Here is a 23,257-nt window from a genome sequence, read left to right as displayed (position 1 = left end):
AATAAATGATCGCCGCTAATTGGAGAGATGAGAGATCGCCTGAATATAGAGTTGAGATGAGATAAGAGATCGCCTGAATATAGAGTTGAGATGAGATAAGAGATCACCTGAGTAGTAGATGCGAGACCACCGGAGGGAGAGAAGTAATCACCTCATAATCGCCTTCTAAGGAAATAGCGCAGAGAAGAAAACTTTAAAATTAAAAAAAATGATACATAATAAAGGGAAAGATTAGTTTGTAGGAATCACAAATTAGTTAGAATTGGTAATTATAACTAGTGCGTTGATTCACTTTGACGGGTACGGAATAGGGAAAGGTAGACCAGAGATATTATAATTACCCTATAAATTATACGCTCCATAGCAGTAGAATCACTTCTACAAAATTGCAAATATTAAGATATCTGCACAATGCCCATCTTCCTCATTGTGATTCAATGTTATCAAACTTCCGGATGCATTATAACATTGATTTCTAGTTTCTACATCAATTAGGAATAAGGAATTTGGGACTTCTGACCCAATTAATACTCACGATAATGTTCCAAGGGGCGTCTAGATGTCTTATAGTCTCATTTTGCAGTTGCATTATGATTTTTACAATGAATAGGTTGTATCATGATGTTCTAATGGGCAAAAAAATATCTCATATTCTCATTTGCAGTTGCATTATATTTTTTTACGAACGATGCTTACTTTCTTGGTGAGTCGGGATAGAGGAGGTAAACGGTGAGGAGGGAAAGGGAGATGACAGAAAATAAATAAATATTTTGTTTTTGAGTTAAAATTGTAGGAGGTGAATGGGTGAACGGAAGTAATTTAAAAGAATATTTCGCTTCATTTTTTTAAGATTTCTTTTTTCCAATTTAAAATTAAATATTTACTCTCCTATCTTATCCCTTCCCTTCTCTTTCCTTTTCTTTACAACTCGGGAGCAGATCATTAATGGGCTTGACCCATAAAAGCCCACTCTCGTTAATTCAATCGAGCCTACTTTGCAAGAACACGCGATCAAAACTATAATTATAATTTCTCAATTATATAGGGTTGATGGTGTAAACGTTCTTTTCACCTAGCAAACCTCTCTCCATTCCCCAATCACAGTCAGAGAAGAGAGAGAGAGAGAGGAGGCGACGATGGCGTCGGGATGGGGAATAACAGGGAACAAGGGGAGATGCTACGATTTCTGGGTTGATTTCAGCGAGTGCATGTCGCGCTGTCGCGAGCCGAAGGATTGCCACCTCCTTCGCGAAGATTACCTCGAGTGCCTCCACCACTCCAAAGAGGTACAAACTCCTAACTCTATCTTTATCTCTTCTCTATGCTAGATTTGAACCCGAATCGATCGATCTGCTCTATACGGTATTTTCTTACATTATTAAGTTCCAATCGATCTACATCAACAGGATTGGCACATTAACTTGACCTGGTTTTGATCGTTTTTGTTTAAGGTGGTAGGTGTGATGGTTATCTAATATTAAATTAATGAAATTGTTGGTTAAGGTATGCTCAGTCGTAAAAATTAGGTGATTCTTTGTTGGCTATGATTCTAGGAATCTCACAAATTCATCATAGGTCCAGTACTTACTACTCATGTCTTGTTGAATGCTCTTTTGAACTAGATAGATAAAAGTTCTCTGTTGGGTCTATTGTGGGAATCAGGAACAAAATTTACTGGCCACATCTTTTACTCAAATTACTTCTTTACTAGAAACAAGTTTTTAGGGTTTTATGGGATCTTTGTTGGTGATATAACTGTAATTATAGGATTAGCTGTTCAGCAACTATAGAATAGGGTATAGGGAAAATAGAGCTTTTATATTATTCGGACTCCGATTGGCAAAGTGAAATAGGCCCAACTCCAAGGCCGGGGGAGTGGCTACGTGCAAAATGGGAGGGTTTGAGTGCAAAATTTCCATTCTATTCCACCTTGTTTCTATTCCTCCATGATTACAATATTCAATTCCATTCCTAACGTTTTCAGCAACTACTTTATATTTCTGGCCTAATTCCACTCTATTTTAATTTGCTGAACAGCCTCGTGCATTTGTTGCAAATAATTGAGTATATTATAAACATTTATCAACAGCTGAACTATAAAGTAACTTATGTACTTGGTCGCATTTTATTGATTCAGAATCAATGCATCTGCATTTACACTTTGTATGTGTTTGAAAGGAATTTCTTTTGTTTCTCTGTTCTTTTGTTATTGGACTTGTTCTTTAATTATACTAAATGTTATTCTTCTACCTGGAGATAGGAGTGAAATCCCTATATTCATTACACATTCTGGTGCAGTGTAAGCTGGTACTTATTGCCATCTTCTCATTTGGCCAAAATTTATAGGGTATCAGACTGGTACCTAATCTATTTGATGTTATCTGTCCGTTTTGTTCAGAATTTATTTCTATGGTATCATACTACCATTAAGTGTTAATTTTAGAAAATTGAGGAAGGATAAAGTTCAAAAGAAATTTCAAAGGGAAAAAATTTAAATAAATTATTTTTATGAATTTATAAGGCTTGAAATGGAGCCATCTGGGTACTGAGCTGACAGTATTTGTTTAATATTACTTGGGATAATATTTAGTCCATCGATATATTTATTTACTTCAGATAATTTGGTGGGCTCTGTTTGGTTCTTAATACTTTCTTATTGTTTCAGTTCCAAAGGAGAAACAGAGTATATAAAGAGGAACAGCGTCAGCTTCGCGCTGCGGAATATAAAGATGAGGAAACTGACGGGGTACATGGTGGGGCTCCGAAGCATTAACCCTCGCTTGAGCAGGGTCCCTCACTTTAAGTGCTCAATTTTCCTAATATTGTTTTAGCCGCTTCAATCAGCAAGCGGGATTTAGAGTTGGTTTTGCAATCGGATCCAATCTTTCCTTCTTTTGTTGTTTTCTGTTGAATTAACTGGACTTGGTTGATACTATAGCCAAGGAAATAATGCTCCCGTTTGTTTGGGGTTAATTTGAACTGTTTAGTAAATGCTCCTTGAATCTGGATGATCTGTTATATTTTACCCTTCTGAAAACATGTGAAAGGCCTCAGACATGGCCTAAGTCTAAATTCGTTTCCCGTCCATCTGCTGTTCTTGTTAGTTGGAATTACCATTGGTTTTAGTCGCTTAATTGCTTAAACGGTTGTAGTAAAAAATTTAGTGCCGGTGCTCTCATATGTATTTTAACTTCCATTGGTTTTCGTCATGTCTGATTCAAAATAAGTCCGTTTAAACTTAAATCAGTGTTTTAGCTTGAAAAATTTTCCAAGGTAATAAAATCACAGCTGGGCCTCTCGTGTCAACAAATTTTTCCATCGAAAAATGAAGAGCAAAGTTAGGATATGATGTGCTCAGGGTTTGGTGAGTACAACTCAAAAAGTATATTGGATTGGTTTCAAATGACAGATTCAAACCGTTGAAATTTATGTACTTCATGAGTGATGCATGTACATGTAAAATTTCAAATGTTTCAAATTCATTTGCTACAAGGTCAAGCGGTCAAATAAATGAATCTTTTATAAGTTGTTTTATATATTCATTTTCTTATCATTTCTTTGACCGTTTGATCTTGTAGCAAATGAATTTGAAATTTTTAAAATTTTACATGTACATGCATCACTCATGAAGTACATGAATTTTAACAGTTTGAATTCGTCGTTTGAAACCGATCCAATATACTTTTTGAGTTGTGCTCACCAAACACTCTTGGTGAGCACATCACACCCTAACTTTGCTAAAAAATGAATATACTATGTTCAATAAAAGTGAAAGAAAAGGGGCAAGGCTCAAAGTTGGACGAAATTGAGAACAACAGCCAACAAAATGTCACCAAGTATTTTTTTTTTTCCCGTTAGTTATTGAATATGAACAGTGTGATACTTACGAGTTATGTATAAGTTTGTGAAAAGTAATTATGGAGAAATTTTACATGACATGGCTAATCAAAGGTGGTTTTATGATAACACGCACAATCGTGACAACCGACGCATATGAAAGTTATAATAATAAGTACGTGTATCAAATTTAATACATTTTTAAAACCAATTTATCATGCAGTGCATTGGTCAGTTCCAAAATCTTACTGCACATATTATCAACATTTGTTCAAGTACCTTCGTCGGATCCTAAATCGCAAATTCGATATTCAGTTTATCCAAATAATTAAAGCATATACGAGCGGAGTTCCAACTTCACAACTTTCTAATGTCACAAAATACCACTTACTTTTTTTTTTTTTTTATACTACTACAACAACAACAACAATAACCAAGTCTTTAGTCCCAAACGAGTTGGAGTTAGCTATAAATAAAACTCAATCACAATCAAACAATAAAGATAAGTAATAATAAAGTAGTCATAAAATAAAAGTAATAAAAATAAAAGTAAAAGTAAAAGTGATAGTAATAATACTAATACTAATATTAACTATATTCTACATAATCGTATAGGTCAAAGTCCTAAGCTTACATTTTAGACTCAAACTTTCTACTCTTATGATTTAAGACTTATAATACTATCTCTAAATAATTCCTAACCAGTACTAAGTCATGGTTCTGGTACATGGATCGCTAGCTTTCACGCGCTCCTGTTCGAAGCCGACTTCTTAGCTATAAGGTTAAAAAAAAAATCAATATTTAAAAATCAAATGTCAAATTCAAACCGTAAATCTTGTTTGTTTTCAAGATTGATGTGTTCCTAATTTTTTTTTTTTTTAATTTCTGAGCTTATAAGGTAAAAAAAAAAAAAAAAAAAAAAAACGAATGTAACTAACTGTGATGGATTAATTTTAAAGTATTCATTTTTGACATATTGATCTAGTATAATATAAACTCAAAATATTATAAAATTTTACATGAAGACATCTCTCGTGAAAATAAACAAGGTTTATTATTTGCATCTGATATTTCAATTTTACATTTTAAATAAAAATATAAAAGAGAGTATATGACATTTTGTGACATTAAAACTCCCCTCATCATAATTTATTTTTTCATTTCGAATTATTTTGACTTTAATTTTCATAGTTGCTAAACAAGGTTCGTTGTCAATTTGTTTCTTGTATTTTCAAGTAGATAATATAAACCTGCTTAATGTCAAGCTAAATAGAAAATATTTGAAAATTTATTCTTGCACCACATGTTCTGCACTCCTTGAGTGCACCTCAAAATTATTTATACTTAACATACACGTTATTTGTATCTAAATCCCCAAAATCGACAAGTGTTTATACACAGCATAAAAAGTTTATTACTTTTTTCATTTTTGAATGATCACAAGGAAATTCAAATTAAAAACACTACTTGAATAAATAAATATACAACTTTTGTAATTTTTACACTCGATAACGTAAAGTATAAATACTTCTATTTTATTTTTTTTTGAGATAAAGATGACCGCCAAAACCTCTCAAACTTTAAATATTTACAAAAGATCTCAAGTTGAGTTTTAAATATAAGGTCTCTCATACAAAAAGCATTGCCTTAGCCACGGGATGAAAACTGATTCTCGATGTAAATACTTCTATATTAAAAACACCTTTAGAAAAAAAAAATATAAACATATTCAGGATGCAAAAGGGTACAGATAAGGATATAGTTCTCCTCGAAAGATTTTTATCATCCTGAAACGTGATCATCTCAATTTTGTTCCATCAAAATCAATAATTAAAAGACAAGAAACAATTCTCTCTTTACCCAAAATCTGGTACTAAAACCTGAACTCCTCGAACTAGTCAAAATCATATTCTTTTATCAGAAAAAAAGAACCGATCACATTTATGCCAAGAGTGGTGGTCGCGATCTTAGATGCTGGGAGCACTGCTTCAATCTATCTTAAATTGTACCAGAGTACTCTTCTTAAAAAACCGAAGAAATAAAGCTTTTCTAGAATGATATTATAATCTGATAAAAATATTAAAAATGAGCACATACCACTTTTCCCAAACAAATAAAAGTAAAATAAAAAATACAACGACATATTGAAAACCACAGCAGTCATCTGATTACTTAATCAATGTAAAGGAAAAAATAATGCTCTTTTTAAGGATTTGCAAAAGAAACGGATGATAAGTGGATTCACAAAATATGTCATAAGCCCTAAATTTTTCAATAAAAGGTCAACAGAAAAATATGCAGACCATTTTTGTAGTCAAGGGCTCAAGGGCTCAAGGCTCAAACCTATAAACAATGCAGTCCCAAGAAAAAAAAAAAGGATAAAAGGTAAAAAATAAAGCCACTTCAAAACTACAGAAACAAAAAAATACTGAGACAAAATATTGTCAGAATTAGGAAAGAGGGGTCCTGGTCAGAAAATAAACCAATCCCAAGATTTATCGTCAGTGATTCACACCTCAACTCAAAGCTTAGAAGCCTCAAGGAGCACAATTCATTTCTGATTTGGCTAAGTTTCATCATTCCAGCAGAACCCCTCTTAAAAAATGATTAAAGTAAATGATACTTGTAAGACATTACTGTGGTTCTTTGTAAAATTTGAGAACTCAAACGCCTGAAATGTAACTTCAAACACAATAAAGAGGAAATTAAGAGCCATTGAATTTGAAAAAACAAGCAAAGTGGTCATAAGAATTAAAAAGAAAGCATGATGGGTCTATGTAATAGACAGTAGACCAAGCAGTGTTCCCTCCAAATAAGCTATTTTAAAGAGTAGTTAAAGGAGTTAAAAGAAGAAACAGAAATGAACTAATTATACGCCCCTCAAAGTAATTTCATTAAGAAGAACAATATATACATATTTGACCCTCAAATTAGTGAAAAAAATGACCAAACCTAAGCAATAGCTTATGCTGTTCCATACACCAGCACACAAAAAATTGAATTAAACCAAATTAATTCTCCTTTTCTTCATTAAAAAGCATATAGAGTTTATTTACTCTCACTATAAATATAAAAGTGTTGCGCAATCAAGACTCCAACATTCCAATGCATATCGCAAAATAATTAACTTACAAGGATTTGGAAGCATGCTGTGACTTAGCCATCTCCCTCAACACAGCACCCACAATAGCAGCCTCCTCTAAACACTCGGTCCTATGCAATGCATCCAATAAGACCATACAACTCTTTGGGTTTATCCTACAACCCCTGAGCCGGGTCTCTTCGAAAACCCGGTAAGCATCAGCCGCTCTACCTGCATTGCTCATCCCTTCTATTATAGCATTGTAACTCACCGAATCGGGTACACCCCCATTTGACTTGAACCGTTCAAATAAGCTGACTGCATCTGATATATTACCAGCCTTTGCCAGACCTGATATCATAGTGGTATATGTCACCAAATTCGGTATCAACCCCAGCTTTAGCATCTCTTGCCAGAAGATAAATGCCTTGTTGTACTTCTGCACACGACATAGTCCGTTTATGAGAATACTAAAGGTGTACGAGTTAGGAACACATTTCATTTCCCTCATTGAATTGAAGCAAACTAATGCCTCGTTTACTTCTTCAGCTTTCATTAATGCATCTAGTAAAGAATTCCATGTGTACACATTTGGCACCAAGCCCTTCTGCATCATTTCTTGTAGGATCAAATAGGCCTCGTCTATTCTACCGACCTTTCCAAAGCCATCTATCAGACTACTGTAGATTATCACATTTACTGAAATACCCTTTGATTTTGCCTCTTCAAAAAGCATGTACGCCTCATCTAACCGGTCAATTTTACATAAACCATCGATTAATGTGCCATAAGTAGCGACGGTAGGAGGTACGACTTTGATCTTCATCTCTTCTAACAACTGGTACGCCTTATCTACCTTACCGGCTTTGCAAAATCCGTCAATCACAGCATTATATGCACGTACATCAAGTGCAAGCCCTTTTTCTTTCATCTCATAAAATAACTTGTATGTTTCTTTAGCAAGGCCAGCTTTTGTTAAACCATTAATTAAAATCGCATAGCTTCTCACATCAGGAGATAAACCACGCTTCTTAATTTCTTCAAAAATGGATTTACCTCTTTCAATTTCACCAGCTTTTAAAACGCAATCCATATACGTATTGAGCAGGGTAAGATCAGGTTTACACCCAGTATGGTGCATTTCCTTAAACAATTTATGACCATCCTCTCTCCTACCATTAATAAAGAAGTTCCTAATTAGAGAAGTATAGACTACCGCATTAGGGTTGTGACCTGCATCTAGCATAGTCTCATATAACCTATATGCCTCATCCAACTTTCCCTTTTTACCCAAACCATCAATCAAAGAGCCGTAAGTCACTGAATCAGGAGCACAACCTCTCCGAGACAATTCATCAAACACCTTGTATGCTTCCTCCAGTCTTTTAGCCTTACACAACCTATCCACCATTATATTAGCTGTTTGTACATTGGGAAACAAACCAGATGCTTCCATTTCATTTCTTATATCATACGCCTCCTCTACTCTGCCTGCTAAGCATAAGATGTCTATAATACTGTTATAAGTCGATACATTGGGCCTAGTATCTTTCTTCATTTGTTTGTACAAATCCAAAGCCTCCCTTATTCTCCCTTTTCTACCCAGGCATGTTAAAATCGAATTATACGCCACCACACAAGGTATACAACCCCTCTCTCTCAACCTCGCTAACAACCGGTGTGAATCATCAAACCGGCCAACAGTACCATATCCCATGATCATGGTATTATAGGCATATGCACATGGTACTGTACTGTGCCGCTCCAGATCTTCAAATAATTCTTCAGCCTCATCGATTCTCTCAGCCTTGCAGAGAACCCAAATCATACTGGTATAAGACACTTCATCTGGTACCAAACCATATGATTTTATCTCATTGAAAAATTTCCATGCCATCTCTAGCTTACCGGCCTTGCCAAAAGAATCAATGCACACATTGTATAGAACCAAATCTCCATCAAGAGAAATGCTTCTCATCTCAGACAGTAAATTCAAAGCTGAATCCAGTTTACCTTCTCTTGCAAAAGCCCGTACCAGTGTGGTAAACAGCTGTACGTTGACCTCATACCCGATATCTTGCATTTGTTGGAACAAGGAAAGCGCTAAATCAGGTTCGCGGTTTTCTGACAAGGCTCCAATTAATGCGGTATAAGATGAGTATGCTGGCTGGTATTTGAATTTTCTCAAGGTTTGAATTAAATTAAAAGCATCTTTTAACCGTTTTGATTTAACCAAACCTCCAGTTAGGCTGATGCATGCATTGCTGGATATGCCGTAGCCGAGTAAGCTCATTTCTTGTAGAACGTTCTCTAGTAGACCGTACTTCCGAGAATTCGAAATTAACATGAGAAGGCTGGTGTAGGCTTCGTTAGTATGCGATTCTCCAGATGTTCTCTCGACCCACCTGAAGTAATCCAAAGCGAACTTTGGATCTCTCTGTCTCTTTAACACGGCTAACACGATTTCTGAGCTGGGTTTTTGGTGGATAGACGAAAGGGACGTCTCCAGTTCTGGGCTCCACTTGCCGGGGCCTAAGACCTGGCATATTTCTTCAACGGCGGATCTTGTACGGGGATCTGAAGAGAATCCCCGTTCAATATTTTGGGGCTTGACGCAATTTACTAGGGTTTTGAAGGGCAGGGAGTGGAGATGACGAGCTCTTGAAAGGGTGGCCATGGTTTGGTGGCTAGGTCAGGACTCAGGACTGAACAAAGAAACCCTGGGTCGGGATTCGGGGGTTTAGTGAAACTTGTGAAATTTATAAATAATGAATGTTTCCTGTCCGGTTTCAATTCAAGGATTTTTGGCTTTTTGCATGTTCTTTGTATTTGTCCCACAGTAAGAGGTAACAATAATTCGCACCGTATATATAAACAAACATTTAGGTGATTAAGCAACCAGGGGTGACGTGGTTGAGAGCTTTTCAATGCACTAGTCTTAAACCCTAAACCCGGTTTTCCAAGTACTTGGAGATTTGTGTTAGACTAGAGCATTCAGGGGTCTTTCTCCAGTGTTTGACCATATAAAACACTGATGCCTTGCGTTGTTAGCTCTCAGTTGTCTTAACCACATGAAATGGCTTGTAGGGGGCTATGCCGAATTTCCTCGCCTTTTCAAGTCACCCCAAAATATTTTCACTAAATATATTTATCACTCATTTGATGAACGACCAAAAAACTTTGGATTGAATTACACTTTTAATATGAAATTTTTAATGCCAAATACTATGTTCATTTATATTGATAGGCAAGGATAATTTAAAAACATAATATCACTATATTTGTATAAATTTTAAAAATAAAAACTTAACTAAGAAATTACAAACAATAGCAACAGTTTTTAACTGATTATGTACGAGTATATGGGATCATTGGTCAGTACAAAATCACAAGTATAATTCTCAGTGATTAGCCTTAATATGATGTGCATTTCGGACAAATGATTGCCTTAACCACATGAAATGGCTTGTAGGGGGCTATGCCGAATTTCCTCGCCTGTTCAAGTCACCCCAAAATATTCTCAGTACAACTTGTGAAATTAATAAGTTTCCAAAATATTCTGTGTTAGTTGAGATAACTTTCCAAAACAGTTGAGTAACGAAGAATAAACATGATCAAGTACTAAGTTGCCTCAATATGTTTTGCCTTTAGTTTTTTGTCCCAAGTACTTTCAGATGAAATTACAAATACGGCTAGAACCATATAAATATTGTTATTCATATCAAGGCACAATTCACCAATGATCAGGTCATAGATAACAACTTTTCCTAAAACGTTAGCCTCTTTGCATTTCTGACTCTCTATGTTGAATAAATTAACATTTTCACCACATAAAATCAAAACCTACAAATTTAAATTTGTTGCAAAAGGAGAATCTCCCAATTAAAACTTCAATCTTTAGAAGGGCATTTATTAAATTAAATTGTTAAAAAATCTTAATTTAATTCTAATTGAGAATTATAAAGTCAAAATTATCCTGACTCTCATTAATTTATTCTGCGACAATCCTTGCATATTTAATTGATATTAATTTTTGAATTGTTCTTCCCTTTGATTTCTGAGCCAGAAAAATTGTGGACCCGTATTAAACATAAAAACACAATATGTCAACAGTGCAATTTTATCAAAAAGAATTTCAAATTTGGTATACATCAGGGAGCAAAACTTTTTTTTTTTGTTCTAAGTTCATCAAGTTTCTTGGTGAACTCAAGTCTAAAATTTATCAAATCGGTTTTAAATGATGAATTCAAACTATTAGTCAAAGCAGTTAGTTGACTGATTAGTTAAGATGTTAGTTAGTTAAAGCTGTTACTAGTATCATACCCGTGCGTTGCAACGGGGATATATTATAAGAAACAGATATATCAATGAAAATAATAATTATCTAAAAATTAAGACAAATGTTAATAGAAAATTTATATGATTTTGTATTTTTAATTAACTTTAATCGTGATCTCTAATAACAATTTGATGATGTGATGATTCTTTATTTTTAAGTACCAATAATATCAAATAATAGCTCGATTCGAATCTAATATCAAATATCATACAACAATTCAATATCGACATATAATATGATATAAAAAACATAAATAAAAAGTATTATCATGTGTATGTATAGGATATATATATATATACACACATATTATAAGAGAAATATATACTTACACACATTCCAATTTTGTATTCTTCTTCTTTGTTTCTAATTTAGAATACACACACACGCACATTGATATATTATATATTGAAAATATATTTTAAATTCCCCACACCAATATGTATAGAAACAAAGAAAGAAAAATAAGGAAATAAAAAAAAAATTGATTTCCATTATGATCCGTATAGAAACGAAGAAGAAGTAAGGAAACAAAGAAATAAGAAAATGGAAGGTGGAGTCTTCTCAATTGAAGAGGAGAAATAAGAAAATGAATAAATATATCGCTAAATTTCAAAATTTATTCAATTTTAATTGTAACATATCGTGTGACAGCACATGTGGTGAGTATACTTTTAATTAAATTTAGACTTTTATACATAAAATAGATGCATTTAATCAAAAGAAGACAAATCATGTAATTAGAGGGCTGAGATCAAATCCGAAGTTTCATCTTTCAATCGTAGCCGTTAGAGGATCGGACACCCAACGTGCTTAATAATAGAATGAAGATGTTAGTTAGTGGTTAAAGCTGTTGGAACTAAACAGACTTTATAGAATTGATTAGAAGCTTGTAACAGGGATTGTAATCACTCCTATAAATAGGAGATGTACTTGATTGATGAAGGATAATAATAAAAATAACATAATTCCTTTTCTCATACTATCCATTTCTTTACTAGTATACAGAATACTATCATGGTATCAAGAGCTTAGATCCATTTTTTTTCTTCTATCATGGCATTGCCTGATCCTACTTCCTCTACCGTGACTCCTCTGCCTACCACTGTTGCTTCTACACCGGTTGTTCACATTACGATTCCGGTTTCTACCAAGTTAGATCGTACCAATTTCCTCACATGGCGGTTGCAAATCGAACCAATTGTTGATGGCTACGGTCTCACACACCATCTTGATTCCTCAGTTCCTGTTCCTGATCAGCTAATCGAGAGTGGTGGCCGACTTGTTCCCAACCCGGCTTTCACTCCTTGGCGCATGCAGGACAGACTTCTTCTAGGGTGGCTCCGATCCACTATCTCTGGCGAGATTCTATCTCAGCATGTCACCTGTCAGACTACCTCTTCTTTCTGGTCGGCCCTTCATCGCATCTATTCTGCTATCTCTGCCGCTTGGGTGATGGAGCTGCGTCGGACACTTCAAACCACCACTAGAGGCGGCCAGAGTTGCAACGAATTCTTTGAGACTATGCGAAACCTTTGAAATTCGTCTATTTTATGAAGCATCATCATGTGAAAATTTTAAATATTCGAATTAATCTATTATAAAGACAAGCGGTCAAAATTAGAAGATTAATAAATTAATTTTAATGTATTCGTTTTTTTTTTTTTTTACTTTTTCGACCACTTTACTCTATGCAAAATTAATTTTAAAATTAAAAACGTTTATACGTAGACGCATCACTCGTAAGGTAGGCGGATTTCAACAGTTTGAATTCATCATTTGAAGCTGATTCGATATGTTTTATATTTGAGTTCACCAAGCTTCGAACACACTAGTTCTCCTCTACATCAGGTGAAGACAAAGAATATAGTGCCTGTATTATAATTAAATACTTGAAGAATACACATCTTTTCTTTAAAAAAAAATTAAAATGGAGATTAATAAATATATTATGTCATAGAATACATTTAATTTAAAATTTAGACATGTATGTATTCGAATAAAAATTTAGACATCTATAAATAAGAAATAATCTAACTAGATTTAATAAGATTATTCCTTTACATGTAATTATTCTCACGTAATTATTTATAAGTTTTATCTTATTAAATATAGTTAGATTATTTGTTATAAAAAGTTATATTATAAATAAGAAAAGCCACAAGTCGTGAAATCATTCCGTTTTATATATTGTTATAATGTGTTTTAACTATTTAATTAATTAATTAAAAAGTAAAATCATAAAATAACGAAAAAACCCCGAAGCGTCGCACCTAGTTATAACTATCTGCAGTAAATTATGAAATAATTCGATACCCTCTTAATTAATTAGAATTCGCAACCTCTGAGATATCTCATATTTTGCGAGACTTTATGGAAAATCCCAACCGTTCAAATACGTTCTGCACGATTTTGAATGCTCAAATAATACTGCCCCTGTGCTATCCCCGAATAGGCACCGGACACGTCGGTCACGAAAAACACGAGATATCTAAGAGGATACGCACTCCTAGAAATTATACCTAATATTAAGATTGACTATTCAACGCTGCGAATTCGTATAACCACAGGTACCTGACGTAAACAAATTACAAACATAAGATCCAGATTAGTTCTTTTAACTTTGTACGAATCTTAATACGGACCTCATATAGTTTCTATAGGCAATGGATTGATTTGGCCAGGCTAGAATTAATGTGGGCCGTCCGTTTGTATTTGTTCGAGTCAGGTACCTGGGACGATACGGATGCGAAGGGGTTTTCCTGCTTTCATCGGATAATCGGATTCATTGGCCGAAGTACACAAGAAACATTTACGAACATCTCCATTTCCTTGAAAATGGACATGCTTTCCCAGACTTACTATACAATATCGTAAGGTACAGTTTGGCATGGAAATCTCCATTCCCCTGAAATCGAGAGAGCATCTCAATTCATCCCGCCGCTTCTCTATCCATCCTATCCCTCCCGTCCCCCCTCCGTGTCATTCACTCTCTCACTCACCTCAACACTACCAAACGATAAACGCACACCACAAACTCCAAACAGAACCAACACCACCTAACCTAACCTAAAAAATCACCCATTTCAGCCCCACCAACACGTACTACAACAGTGATTTGATTCGCCTTTAGAGGTTCCACCCCCCTCCCATTATGGCCTCCAGTGGACCTGTCCCTTTGACCACAGCACGAGGCCCCCTTCTAATCCGCGCACGTCTGTCGATGCACGACGACACCGACTCTGACATATCTCCAGTTTACTCTGACGTATCTGGCGACTCTTACGAGAGCGCCTCCGACCCGGGCGAAGAGACTATGACGATTGGAAGTGGCACAACTGGACTGGAGGCGTCTAGCGGGGCATTTGGGAGGACTTTTTCAATACCTGTAGCGAAAATTACTGGAGATGAAGAGTACGATAGTTTAGAAGAGGAAGAAGTGGAGACAGATTGGCCATTTGATGCAGCAAAAGTTCTTTCAACTGAGAAAGAATTGAATTTGGTCGATAATGGGTCGGAAGATGATTTATTAGAAGCTACTGACACGACAGGTAATGTTTTCTAGTATTATCACAGAATAACATAACTGACAGTAGATAAGGAATTCATATATAATAGTAAATAGTAAATACTTGTCCAGGAATCAGAGAGATATGGATAATTGATCCTCTGGGGCTGAATGGTTCTCTTTTGTTAGCTTGGTAGTAATTGAAATTGGAAGAAAAAAAAAATTTAGTATTGATATGCTATCTTATACATACTGCATTGCGCTGCTCTGCGGATACCAGTCACAATTATTGTGAACCCCCAAAAAAGAAATTGTTCCTTAACTTGCAAGAAACAATCTATAATGTATATGCAATCTCAATGCTTCTGGGTTCTCCTGAGCTCAGATAAAGTTTGGAAAGATAAAAGAGAGTTGATGCTAGAATTATAATGAAGTATGATACTGTTGTGTTCATTTAGCAGTCTCCATTCTAGTAATTCTGTTTGTATTGAAGAAAGATAATTTGATGACAACCATCGGAGGAAGTAAAACATTTTTTATTCTGTTACTATATCCTGAGATTAAAATTTTTGGAAATAAAACAATCAGCACTTAAGTATTGTTTTTCTCATGTAAAATTAACTTTATTTTCTTCATACTCTTCCAGGCAATGATACATTTCTTGGTGGCGAGGATTCTTCAAATTATCTCAAAGAGGCACCAACTTATGATGGTAATTATACTCTTATATATTTTCAAACATCTCGTTGACCAAATGATTGCAATGTTGTCTAGTAAATTCTGGTACTAAACCTTACAAATTATTGGTTTCGGATACTACTGTATGGTGGTCCAGTCATATGCTGATGTCTTAAGTCTCAAGATCCTTCCTAGGCAATTACTTGACAAAATAGATTAAACAAATTGCAATTTGGTATGGTACAAAACACCTAAACCTGAAGAATTGCTAATAGCTTCAGCGATAATAATAGATAAGAAGCGAGCATTAAATTACCTGTATTTTTTAAATTTTTTTAGGTTCAATAATGGAACCTCTCTCTATAGGTAGCAGTGAAGAAAATAATTATAGGAATGTTAGCAGTGGGACTATGACTGAGGTGCCAGATGAAAAACTTGAATCTGAGGTTGCCACAGAAAGCCTTGGGGTGCTATCATACTCACCGGATAGAGATGAGTATGATAAAAATGGCGGAAATGTGGTGTCCGATTTGGCAAATTCAAATAAGAATTCACTATCTATAGATAATTCAGAGGACAAAGAAGCTAGATTTGAACCTGAGTTTGACACTCTTGAAGGCAGCAGCATCCACACAGTGCCTTCATTAGAAGGTGCCAATACTGAAAAAGTTGGTGAGAGCACTTTGTTTAGGGTTGAAGATGCCAATGATAAGCCGGTAGAAGGCACCAAAGATGGAGACACAAGACAATACAAATTGTCTAAAGACAGAGAGGGAACAGTAACAGCAGATGGTATTAACTTTGATGAGGCGACAGATTATGAGTCGTCAATCACCACTGTGAATTTTGATGAAGAAAATTTGAATGAAAGCGAAGAAGGAGACGAGACAGTCGAGTTTGACCCTTCAGCTCTAGCAGCTTTAATTCGGCAAGCAACAGGCACCCCAGCAGACGCAACAATTGCCATCACCGCTGCCCCAGATGGAACCAGACTTTTCTCTGTCGATCGGGCCCTACCTTCTGATACCAGTCCAGTCTCCCCGTCCATGAACACAGTTCATTTAGAAGGAAGCCAAGCTGATACATCCCCCAGTGATAGTTGTGATGATTTTGTCAATTTATTGACTGAAGAAGGAAAGAAAGTGCATGAAATAGTCAACTCGGTAAGGGTGAAGTTTATACGGCTAGTAAATCGGCTAGGATTGTCGATTGAAGAGAATAAAACTGCATCTGAACTCCTTAACCGACTAACTGTAGCTGAAGGTCTTAAGCTCAAAACATGGCTCGATGATGGCAAAACACTTGAAAAGGCCAAGAGGGAGGCATTATGTCTTGATGCCGAGGGAAAGGATCTGAATTTTTCATGTACCATTTTGGTGCTCGGTAAAACAGGTGTTGGGAAAAGTGCCTTAATAAATTCAATTTTCAAAACTGAGACGTCTCGTACTGATGCTTTTGACATTGGTACTGACTGCATTAGGGAGATCGTTGGAGTGATTGATGGTGTCGTTCTTCGTGTGGTAGATACACCGGGTCTAAGCACCTCTGTCATGGACCAAGGTGCAAATCGGAAGCTTTTGTCATCTATAAAGAGGCATGTCAAAAAGCACCCACCAGACGTGGTGCTCTATGTGGATAGAGTTGATTTGCAAACCCGAAATTTCAATGACGTACCCATTTTAACGACCATTACTGAAACCTTGGGCAGAGCAGTATGGCAGAAGGTAGTCAGAGCTCTGACACATGCAGGGTCGGCCCCCCCTGAGGGCCCGTCAGGGGCCCAGTTAAATTATGAAACGTACATGGCACAGCAGGTTCATGCAACACAGCGAACCATACATATGGCCACACAGGATATGACCTTATCGAATCCAGTAACATTAGTTGAGAATCATGCCTCATGTAGAACCAACCAGGGAGGCGAACAGTTGTTGCCTAATGGCATTGCATGGAGGCCTAACCTTCTTCTGTTGTGTTACTCAGTCAAGATTTTGTCAGAAGTCTATTCTGTGTTGAAACCCGATGACCTTGCTTTATCAGATGCTGGTTTTGGTTTGGGTATGTTTCGCCTACCTCTCCAGTTTTTTCTTTCATCTCTGTTGCGATCTAGGCCGCACCTGAATCTGACAGGTGGGTCTGTGGGGTCAGATGATGATAGTGAAGAGCTCTCTGATTCAGATCCAGAGAGAGGAGAGGAGGATTATGATACATTACCACCTTTCAAACCACTAAAGAAATCTGAAATTGGTAAACTTAGCAGGGAGCAAAAAAAGGTATATTTTGAGGAGTACGCATACCGTATTAAGCTGTTTGAGAACAAACAGAGGAAGGAGGCGAAGAGAAGATCAAAGGAGATGAAGAGGAACATGTCAGATGGGTTGGCTGCAGTTCAAGGTGTAAATGATTTGGGCAAGGAGCAAGGTGCAACAAAATCTGTGCATATTAATGACTTGGCCTTGCCTCTCTCATTTGATGGAGATTGCCCTTCTTACCGGTACCGTTTGTTGGAGAATAGCAATTCGTTAGTGCATGTTCGAGCTGTCTCTGATGCAGAAGGGTGGGACCACGATTGTGGGTAAGAAAACTATTTGAAGAAAATTGTTTAGTTATTTGCAAGGATCACTATATCGGCCTTCTATCTTTCATTACCATTCATGACTTTCTTTTTGTATACCAATGCCTTGTACTTTGGTCTCTAGACTGTGTAAATTAAAGTAGTTCCTGTGACGGCCCATTTAAATAGAATGAAGTAGAGTAGTTCAAAAGTATCTTGATTCATCTAACAATTCTTCTGTTTCATTTTTGTTTGTTTTACACAGGCTAAATGGGGTAATTGTGGATCAGAGCCTTGTTATAGGGGGGCGATTCCCAGCCTCAACATGGGTACAGCTTAAAAAGAACAAGGAAGAATTTACGATTCATCTAGACTCATCAATATGTGCCAGGCATGGTGAAGTAGGGTCAACCTTAACCAACCTAGAGATTCAAAAGTTCGGGGACTGCATGGCATATATCCTTCATGGCGAGACCAGATTAAAGAACCTAGCGAGAAACTCAACAACAGGGGGCATTTCAGTTGCTCTTTCAGGGGACATGGTCTCCACTGGTTTGAAGATAGCAAATCATGCTCGCATTTCTAAGCAGGTGACATTAACCGGTACCACGGGCATGGCGCATGCAAAAGATGGTACAATTTATGGGTGCGATCTGGAGGCGCAAATCAGTAGGGATTACCCAGTGGGACAATCCCAATCATCCATCGAATTGAATTTGGTGAAGTTAAAAGATGTTTTGTCAATCGGTGCCAGTTTTAAAACCCAGCTCGAGGTCAGTCCCAGTTCAAAATTATTGGTTAATTTCGGAGTTGATGGCAAGAGGACCGGGCATGTGAGTGTTAATGTGAAGTCTTCAGAACAGACCCAAATTGCCATATTGGGTTTAATTTCGTTAGGAGTAGCTATTTTTAACAGGTTCCGTAGGGACAGTAGCAATGCCTCTGCAGAGAGTAAAATTTTGCAATGAAACTTTTGTTTTTTTATCATTTCGTTGAGTTTTAGTAGGTCTAGTTTATCTAATTTATCTGTCTTCTTGTAACAATTAGAAGCGTTTTAATTTAGAATGGAAGATAATTTAGATGAGGGTGGTAGTCTTTGTTAATATGTTGAATTTATTGTATTGAGCAGTTTCTCCTAATTTCTAGTCAATTAATTATTTTTTAAAATGACTTTGATATAAGAGGAGGGATTCAATTATTTAATTTTATGGTGATATATTTTGACACCATATGTTTATAACTTATCAGTAGTTTTTTTAACAGTTGATCCGAACCGTTCAACGTGATTTTACAATTATTTTTTCTTTTTAAAGAATATATGAAAATCGTTATTTTTCAATAGTCAAGAATTGCTTGAAATTAATAATTTTGTACACATCTTCAATACGCAGATCAATTTCATCGTAATGTTGTCAGGAAATTTTAATTTGTGATTCAGATTCCCATATGCATTCTAGGATGGAATCTGACTTGCATTCTAATCCGATTGAATTGAGAGAAACCCAATCCTTTTGGGAATTGGGATAGTTCAGTTCTAGCATTTCTCTTTTATTCTTTGTAACTTTTATTTTACCATTTCTCACGTAAAATATAGCGAGGAATCGGTTCCTTAGTTCCATCAAGTTTTGTGATTAGAACGGAATTTATGCCTTCGCATCTGGTTTGTGCTTTTGGATTTTGGAAGCTAATTCTTAGAACATTCGTGTAAGTAGCAAGAAGAGCTTGCAGAATAATAGTCTGCTTATGAGAATGAGATGCATTTATTAGTAACACTAAAACCTACCTGTAGGTCGATTCGGGTTTTGGCTTGTACTTTCCACTTGGACCACTTCCCTTTTCCTAGCAATCGAATTTCTCCAACTAAGTTACTGTGCTCCACAAACGGCTCAATAAAGGAAAGGAAAGGAAAGGAAAGAGATGGAAGGGGAGGAGGAAAGATAGAGTTTACTTCCTCTGCATTTTAAATCGGGTGTTATACAATTCACGAAATTTTTATGTGGGTCCCACCTCGTCTCCCCTTCTCTCTCCTACGTTTTCTTTTGAAATTTGTGGTTCCGGAGCAAGTAATCGGGTGCAGTCAAATCTGGTCACGTCTTTGCTCACCTCTGCTCTCTTCCCTTTCTGGAGCGAGCTCTTACAGAAAATTTAGAAAATGACCCTTTTAAGGATAAGTACTTGAGCAAAATCAGCTCTTCCTCAGAGAACTTTGTTTGCCAGTAAACACCTAAGAAACTACCGTCAATTTTTTTTTTTTATTTAACAATACTGACATACTGCTTGAGCAAATACCAAAATTGGGATTTGTATTTCAGATTTTTCAGTGTTGGGATCTTGGAATAGAGTTATGCTAATCTAATATATTAAACTACGTAAGTTCACCGACGGTTGTTTTCCATCAGAAATTCTGATAGTGGTTCGCTTCCACTGAGGTTAACTATTCGAGAATAGAATTATTAGAACAAAAAAAATAAAAATCTAGTTGGCTAAAATCAGCTTAGAAGGGACTCCTATGTATATTCCCCTTCGTTATCTCCACTCTCCTCTCAAATGAAAGATGAAATAAAATAAATCTGTGACCCAACACAAGTTTACTGACAGGGACATTTTAACAAAAATTGAAAAGTAGAAAGAGATAAGTCTAATTTTTTTCATGGAGGCAACCAATCCAATTGCTTTCAATCAAAATTTCTGATTAATCTGGTTACTTGATACTTCAGTTCTTATATTTGCCAAAAAAAAGTAATTTAGCATCCTTATATGATCTTTATGAAGACCCAACTTCTGAAGAATACCATCAATTAAAAACGTTTCTTATTAAAATATATATGCAGGTTCTTTTAGTTAAGACGCGAAAACTTGGTTTAGTTCTAGATCAGGCTATATACAGACTATGCCTCCATATTTGTAGATCTGAAGCTATTATGAACACTCAAAGTAAAATGGTGAAATTAGTTTTCTCTTAACAATCCTTCACAAACATACTTATTAGCATACAGTGGTACAACTAACACAAGCTAGAAGATGTGTTAAATTCTACATATTTTTTTTTTTTCATGTATGGCCCCAAGGCCCCAAGAACATAACTCTCCTAATCGGATCTTCGGTTGTGGGTTTTCTGCGGTCCTCGCCATGGCTCGAGAAACCGTGAACCTGTCTCGCATTCTTCTCTGACAATAGAGCAGCTGCGCCGTACGCCTTCCGGAGTTTATCTCCTATTGCTTGCTTAATCTCAAGCGCCCAAGAGGTCTCTCCTGGTATATGAGGAGGCTTCATCTCTCCTCAAATGGGGATTTGTATTGTGATTCTTCTCAATTTCCTTGGAGGAGGGCCTTATTTATAGAGCCCAAGGGCTGCTATGGAGCATATCGGGTCGGGTTTGCTTACCTTTTACATTTTTAGCAAATGCAGTTTTTCTGATTATATAAACAAACAGTAACAGTCACTCTCACCGTTTGAGCAAATGATCTGTTTCTGTTTTAGCCTATTTCTAAATTTCCATTTGTTATGTACTTAATAATTTTTTCCTCTTCAGGTGCTTTCACGATAGAGTTAAACTTTTAAATTATGGAGGTTAAATTTCAACAACACATTAGTGATTAATCATATAAAATTTAATGCGAGTTTGAATTTTACATTACTCATAAAATTTTAATCTAAACTATATAAAAAATTACGTATAAATACAAAAAATTTAAAAATATTTGAAGAATCAATTTTACATTACTCATAAAATTTTACTTTAAATTATATACAAAGTTATATATAAGCACAATTTTTTTTTTTTAAATGAATGAGCGTGATCTCATTCGCTCCAGGTAGATCGAACCTAACCGGAAGGATGCACAATTGACTCTTGACTCTTGAGGGTTAGATGGAAATCGGGTTTAGAGCGGGTTCTTGTACCCAGTACCCACTACATAAAAAATAATTGCACCTGGTCCACCACAATTATGTGTTTGCCAGTTCACGGGGAGCGATGGCAAATCATGCTTGTAGATAATTAGAGGGAAAAAGAAAAATTGAAGAGATAGTGCATGTCATTATCGTGGGACCCACAAATGGGCCATCCATGACTAGGATTCTTATTCTTATTCAACATTGGGTTATCTCAATTGGCTAATTTTCACTATCAACAAGAATTGTCATCTACTCTTCCGTGTCACTTTTTAGAGGTCTGACAAGGATGGAAATATGGAATAGGAAACAAAGTCATATCTGTCTATTTAGCTGTCATTCTATTTATCTATTACTTGGTTGAAAAGTCGTTCTGAAAGATAGTAAATACCATTTTTTTTTTTTGAGATTCAACTATTTAATAATGAGAAAATGTAACGTCCCTCGGGCTACAATTTTTCAAAAATCTCTGCGTATAAAAACCTTTCCTTTTTAGTTTAGTTCCGACGTGCTTTCAACTGCCGACAACGAAAGAAGTACTTTTTCGGCCATGCGCTTTCAACTGCCATAATTTTAAGTACAATATGTATGTTCACAGGATAATATTTGTATGTTAATAGGATAATATGTGTATGTTCACAGGATAATATGTGTATGTTCATAGGATAATATGTGTATATTCACAGGATAATATGTGTATGTTTACAGAAGGTGGTCTCCAGTTTAACTACCGATTGTACTTCAATTGTACTTTGTTCGTTGACCACGCGTTTTCAACAGCTTTCACGTGTTTTCATCTGGGACCACGTTGTTTCATCTGCAGAACATCCATTGAACTTGTTTATAGGATTGTTTCCATAGTATTACCGGATCTAATGAACTTGTTTATAGGATTAGTGTAAAAAGTCCGAGGATTTTCAGAGGACTGAGGGCCAGAGACTGTTAGCTGCTTCCTTTAATAATAAGATGAAATTCAAAAGAATGGTTTTATGGTCTATAATATGATAGACTATGCTTCAAAGTAAAATTTATTACTTTAATGTTTTATATTATTTTCTAAAAATATTTTATGTTAATTTTTTATCTTAAAATAAAATTTTGAAAAATAATTGAGTTTTCAACCTAATTCGGCTGGTTCATATCGATTCTTCTAATTTTAATTTCATGTTCAATTAATAGATTCCGTTTCTGATGAAAATTAATAAATTCATTTTAATAAAAAATTTAAATTAAAAAATGTTTGCTCCTTTGATCAAATTTCTAGCTACTCCACAGGTATAAATGAATCATTTGTCCTTATAAATCGACTAATAAATCGGCTAATTAGAAGATGATCATTTCTTTTATACATGCTATATATTTTTTTTT

The 23,257-nt window shown here is 35.6% G+C and overlaps 3 protein-coding genes and 1 non-coding gene across 5 annotated transcripts; 2 read left to right on the top strand and 2 right to left on the bottom strand.

The window, feature by feature from the left end:
• The first annotated feature begins 1,039 nt into the window (after positions 1 to 1,039).
• LOC144544093 (NADH-ubiquinone oxidoreductase-like protein) lies at positions 1,040 to 2,996 on the top strand. Its single transcript, XM_078292513.1, has 2 exons — positions 1,040 to 1,286; positions 2,666 to 2,996. Exons 1-2 carry the CDS (start codon positions 1,137 to 1,139, stop codon positions 2,771 to 2,773), a joined length of 258 nt encoding a protein of 85 aa, XP_078148639.1. The 5' UTR covers positions 1,040 to 1,136; the 3' UTR covers positions 2,774 to 2,996.
• A 3,306-nt stretch (positions 2,997 to 6,302) lies between these two features.
• On the bottom strand, positions 6,303 to 6,422 carry LOC144550726 (small nucleolar RNA snoR127). Its single transcript, XR_013510568.1, has one exon. It is a non-coding gene; the product is annotated as a small nucleolar RNA snoR127 (small nucleolar RNA).
• Positions 6,423 to 6,579: 157 nt separating this feature from the next.
• Positions 6,580 to 9,720, bottom strand: LOC144544082 (Tetratricopeptide repeat (TPR)-like superfamily protein). Its single transcript, XM_078292503.1, has one exon. It carries the CDS (start codon positions 9,594 to 9,596, stop codon positions 6,966 to 6,968), a length of 2,631 nt encoding a protein of 876 aa, XP_078148629.1. The 5' UTR covers positions 9,597 to 9,720; the 3' UTR covers positions 6,580 to 6,965.
• Positions 9,721 to 14,196: 4,476 nt separating this feature from the next.
• Positions 14,197 to 19,098, top strand: LOC144544070 (translocase of chloroplast 159, chloroplastic-like). 2 transcript variants are annotated; one of them, XM_078292488.1, is made up of 4 exons: positions 14,197 to 14,806; positions 15,410 to 15,475; positions 15,781 to 18,016; positions 18,261 to 19,098. In XM_078292488.1, exons 1-4 carry the CDS (start codon positions 14,410 to 14,412, stop codon positions 18,961 to 18,963), a joined length of 3,402 nt encoding a protein of 1,133 aa, XP_078148614.1. In that variant the 5' UTR covers positions 14,197 to 14,409; the 3' UTR covers positions 18,964 to 19,098. The 2 variants fall into 2 exon arrangements, with proteins under 2 accessions (XP_078148614.1, XP_078148621.1); XM_078292495.1 differs by having other exon boundaries at positions 14,246 to 14,806; positions 15,808 to 18,016.
• Positions 19,099 to 23,257: the final 4,159 nt, after the last annotated feature.

This window comes from Carex rostrata, chromosome 2, assembly GCF_964058835.1.
Source record: "Carex rostrata chromosome 2, lpCarRost1.2, whole genome shotgun sequence".
Lineage (NCBI taxonomy): Eukaryota > Viridiplantae > Streptophyta > Magnoliopsida > Poales > Cyperaceae > Carex > Carex rostrata.
Note: the sequence above shows the minus strand (reverse complement) of the source record. Positions and strands in the feature narration are given on the sequence as shown.

Coding starts and splice junctions, on each gene's coding strand:
- LOC144544093 (XM_078292513.1), top strand. CDS start 1,137: ATGGCGTCGGGATGGGGAATAACAGGGAACAAGGGGAGATGCTACGAT. Junction 1,287..2,665: donor GCCTCCACCACTCCAAAGAG/GTACAAACTCCT, acceptor TTATTGTTTCAG/TTCCAAAGGAGAAACAGAGT.
- LOC144544082 (XM_078292503.1), bottom strand. CDS start 9,596: ATGGCCACCCTTTCAAGAGCTCGTCATCTCCACTCCCTGCCCTTCAAA.
- LOC144544070 (XM_078292488.1), top strand. CDS start 14,410: ATGGCCTCCAGTGGACCTGTCCCTTTGACCACAGCACGAGGCCCCCTT. Junction 14,807..15,409: donor AGAAGCTACTGACACGACAG/GTAATGTTTTCT, acceptor ATACTCTTCCAG/GCAATGATACATTTCTTGGT. Junction 18,017..18,260: donor GGGTGGGACCACGATTGTGG/GTAAGAAAACTA, acceptor TGTTTTACACAG/GCTAAATGGGGTAATTGTGG.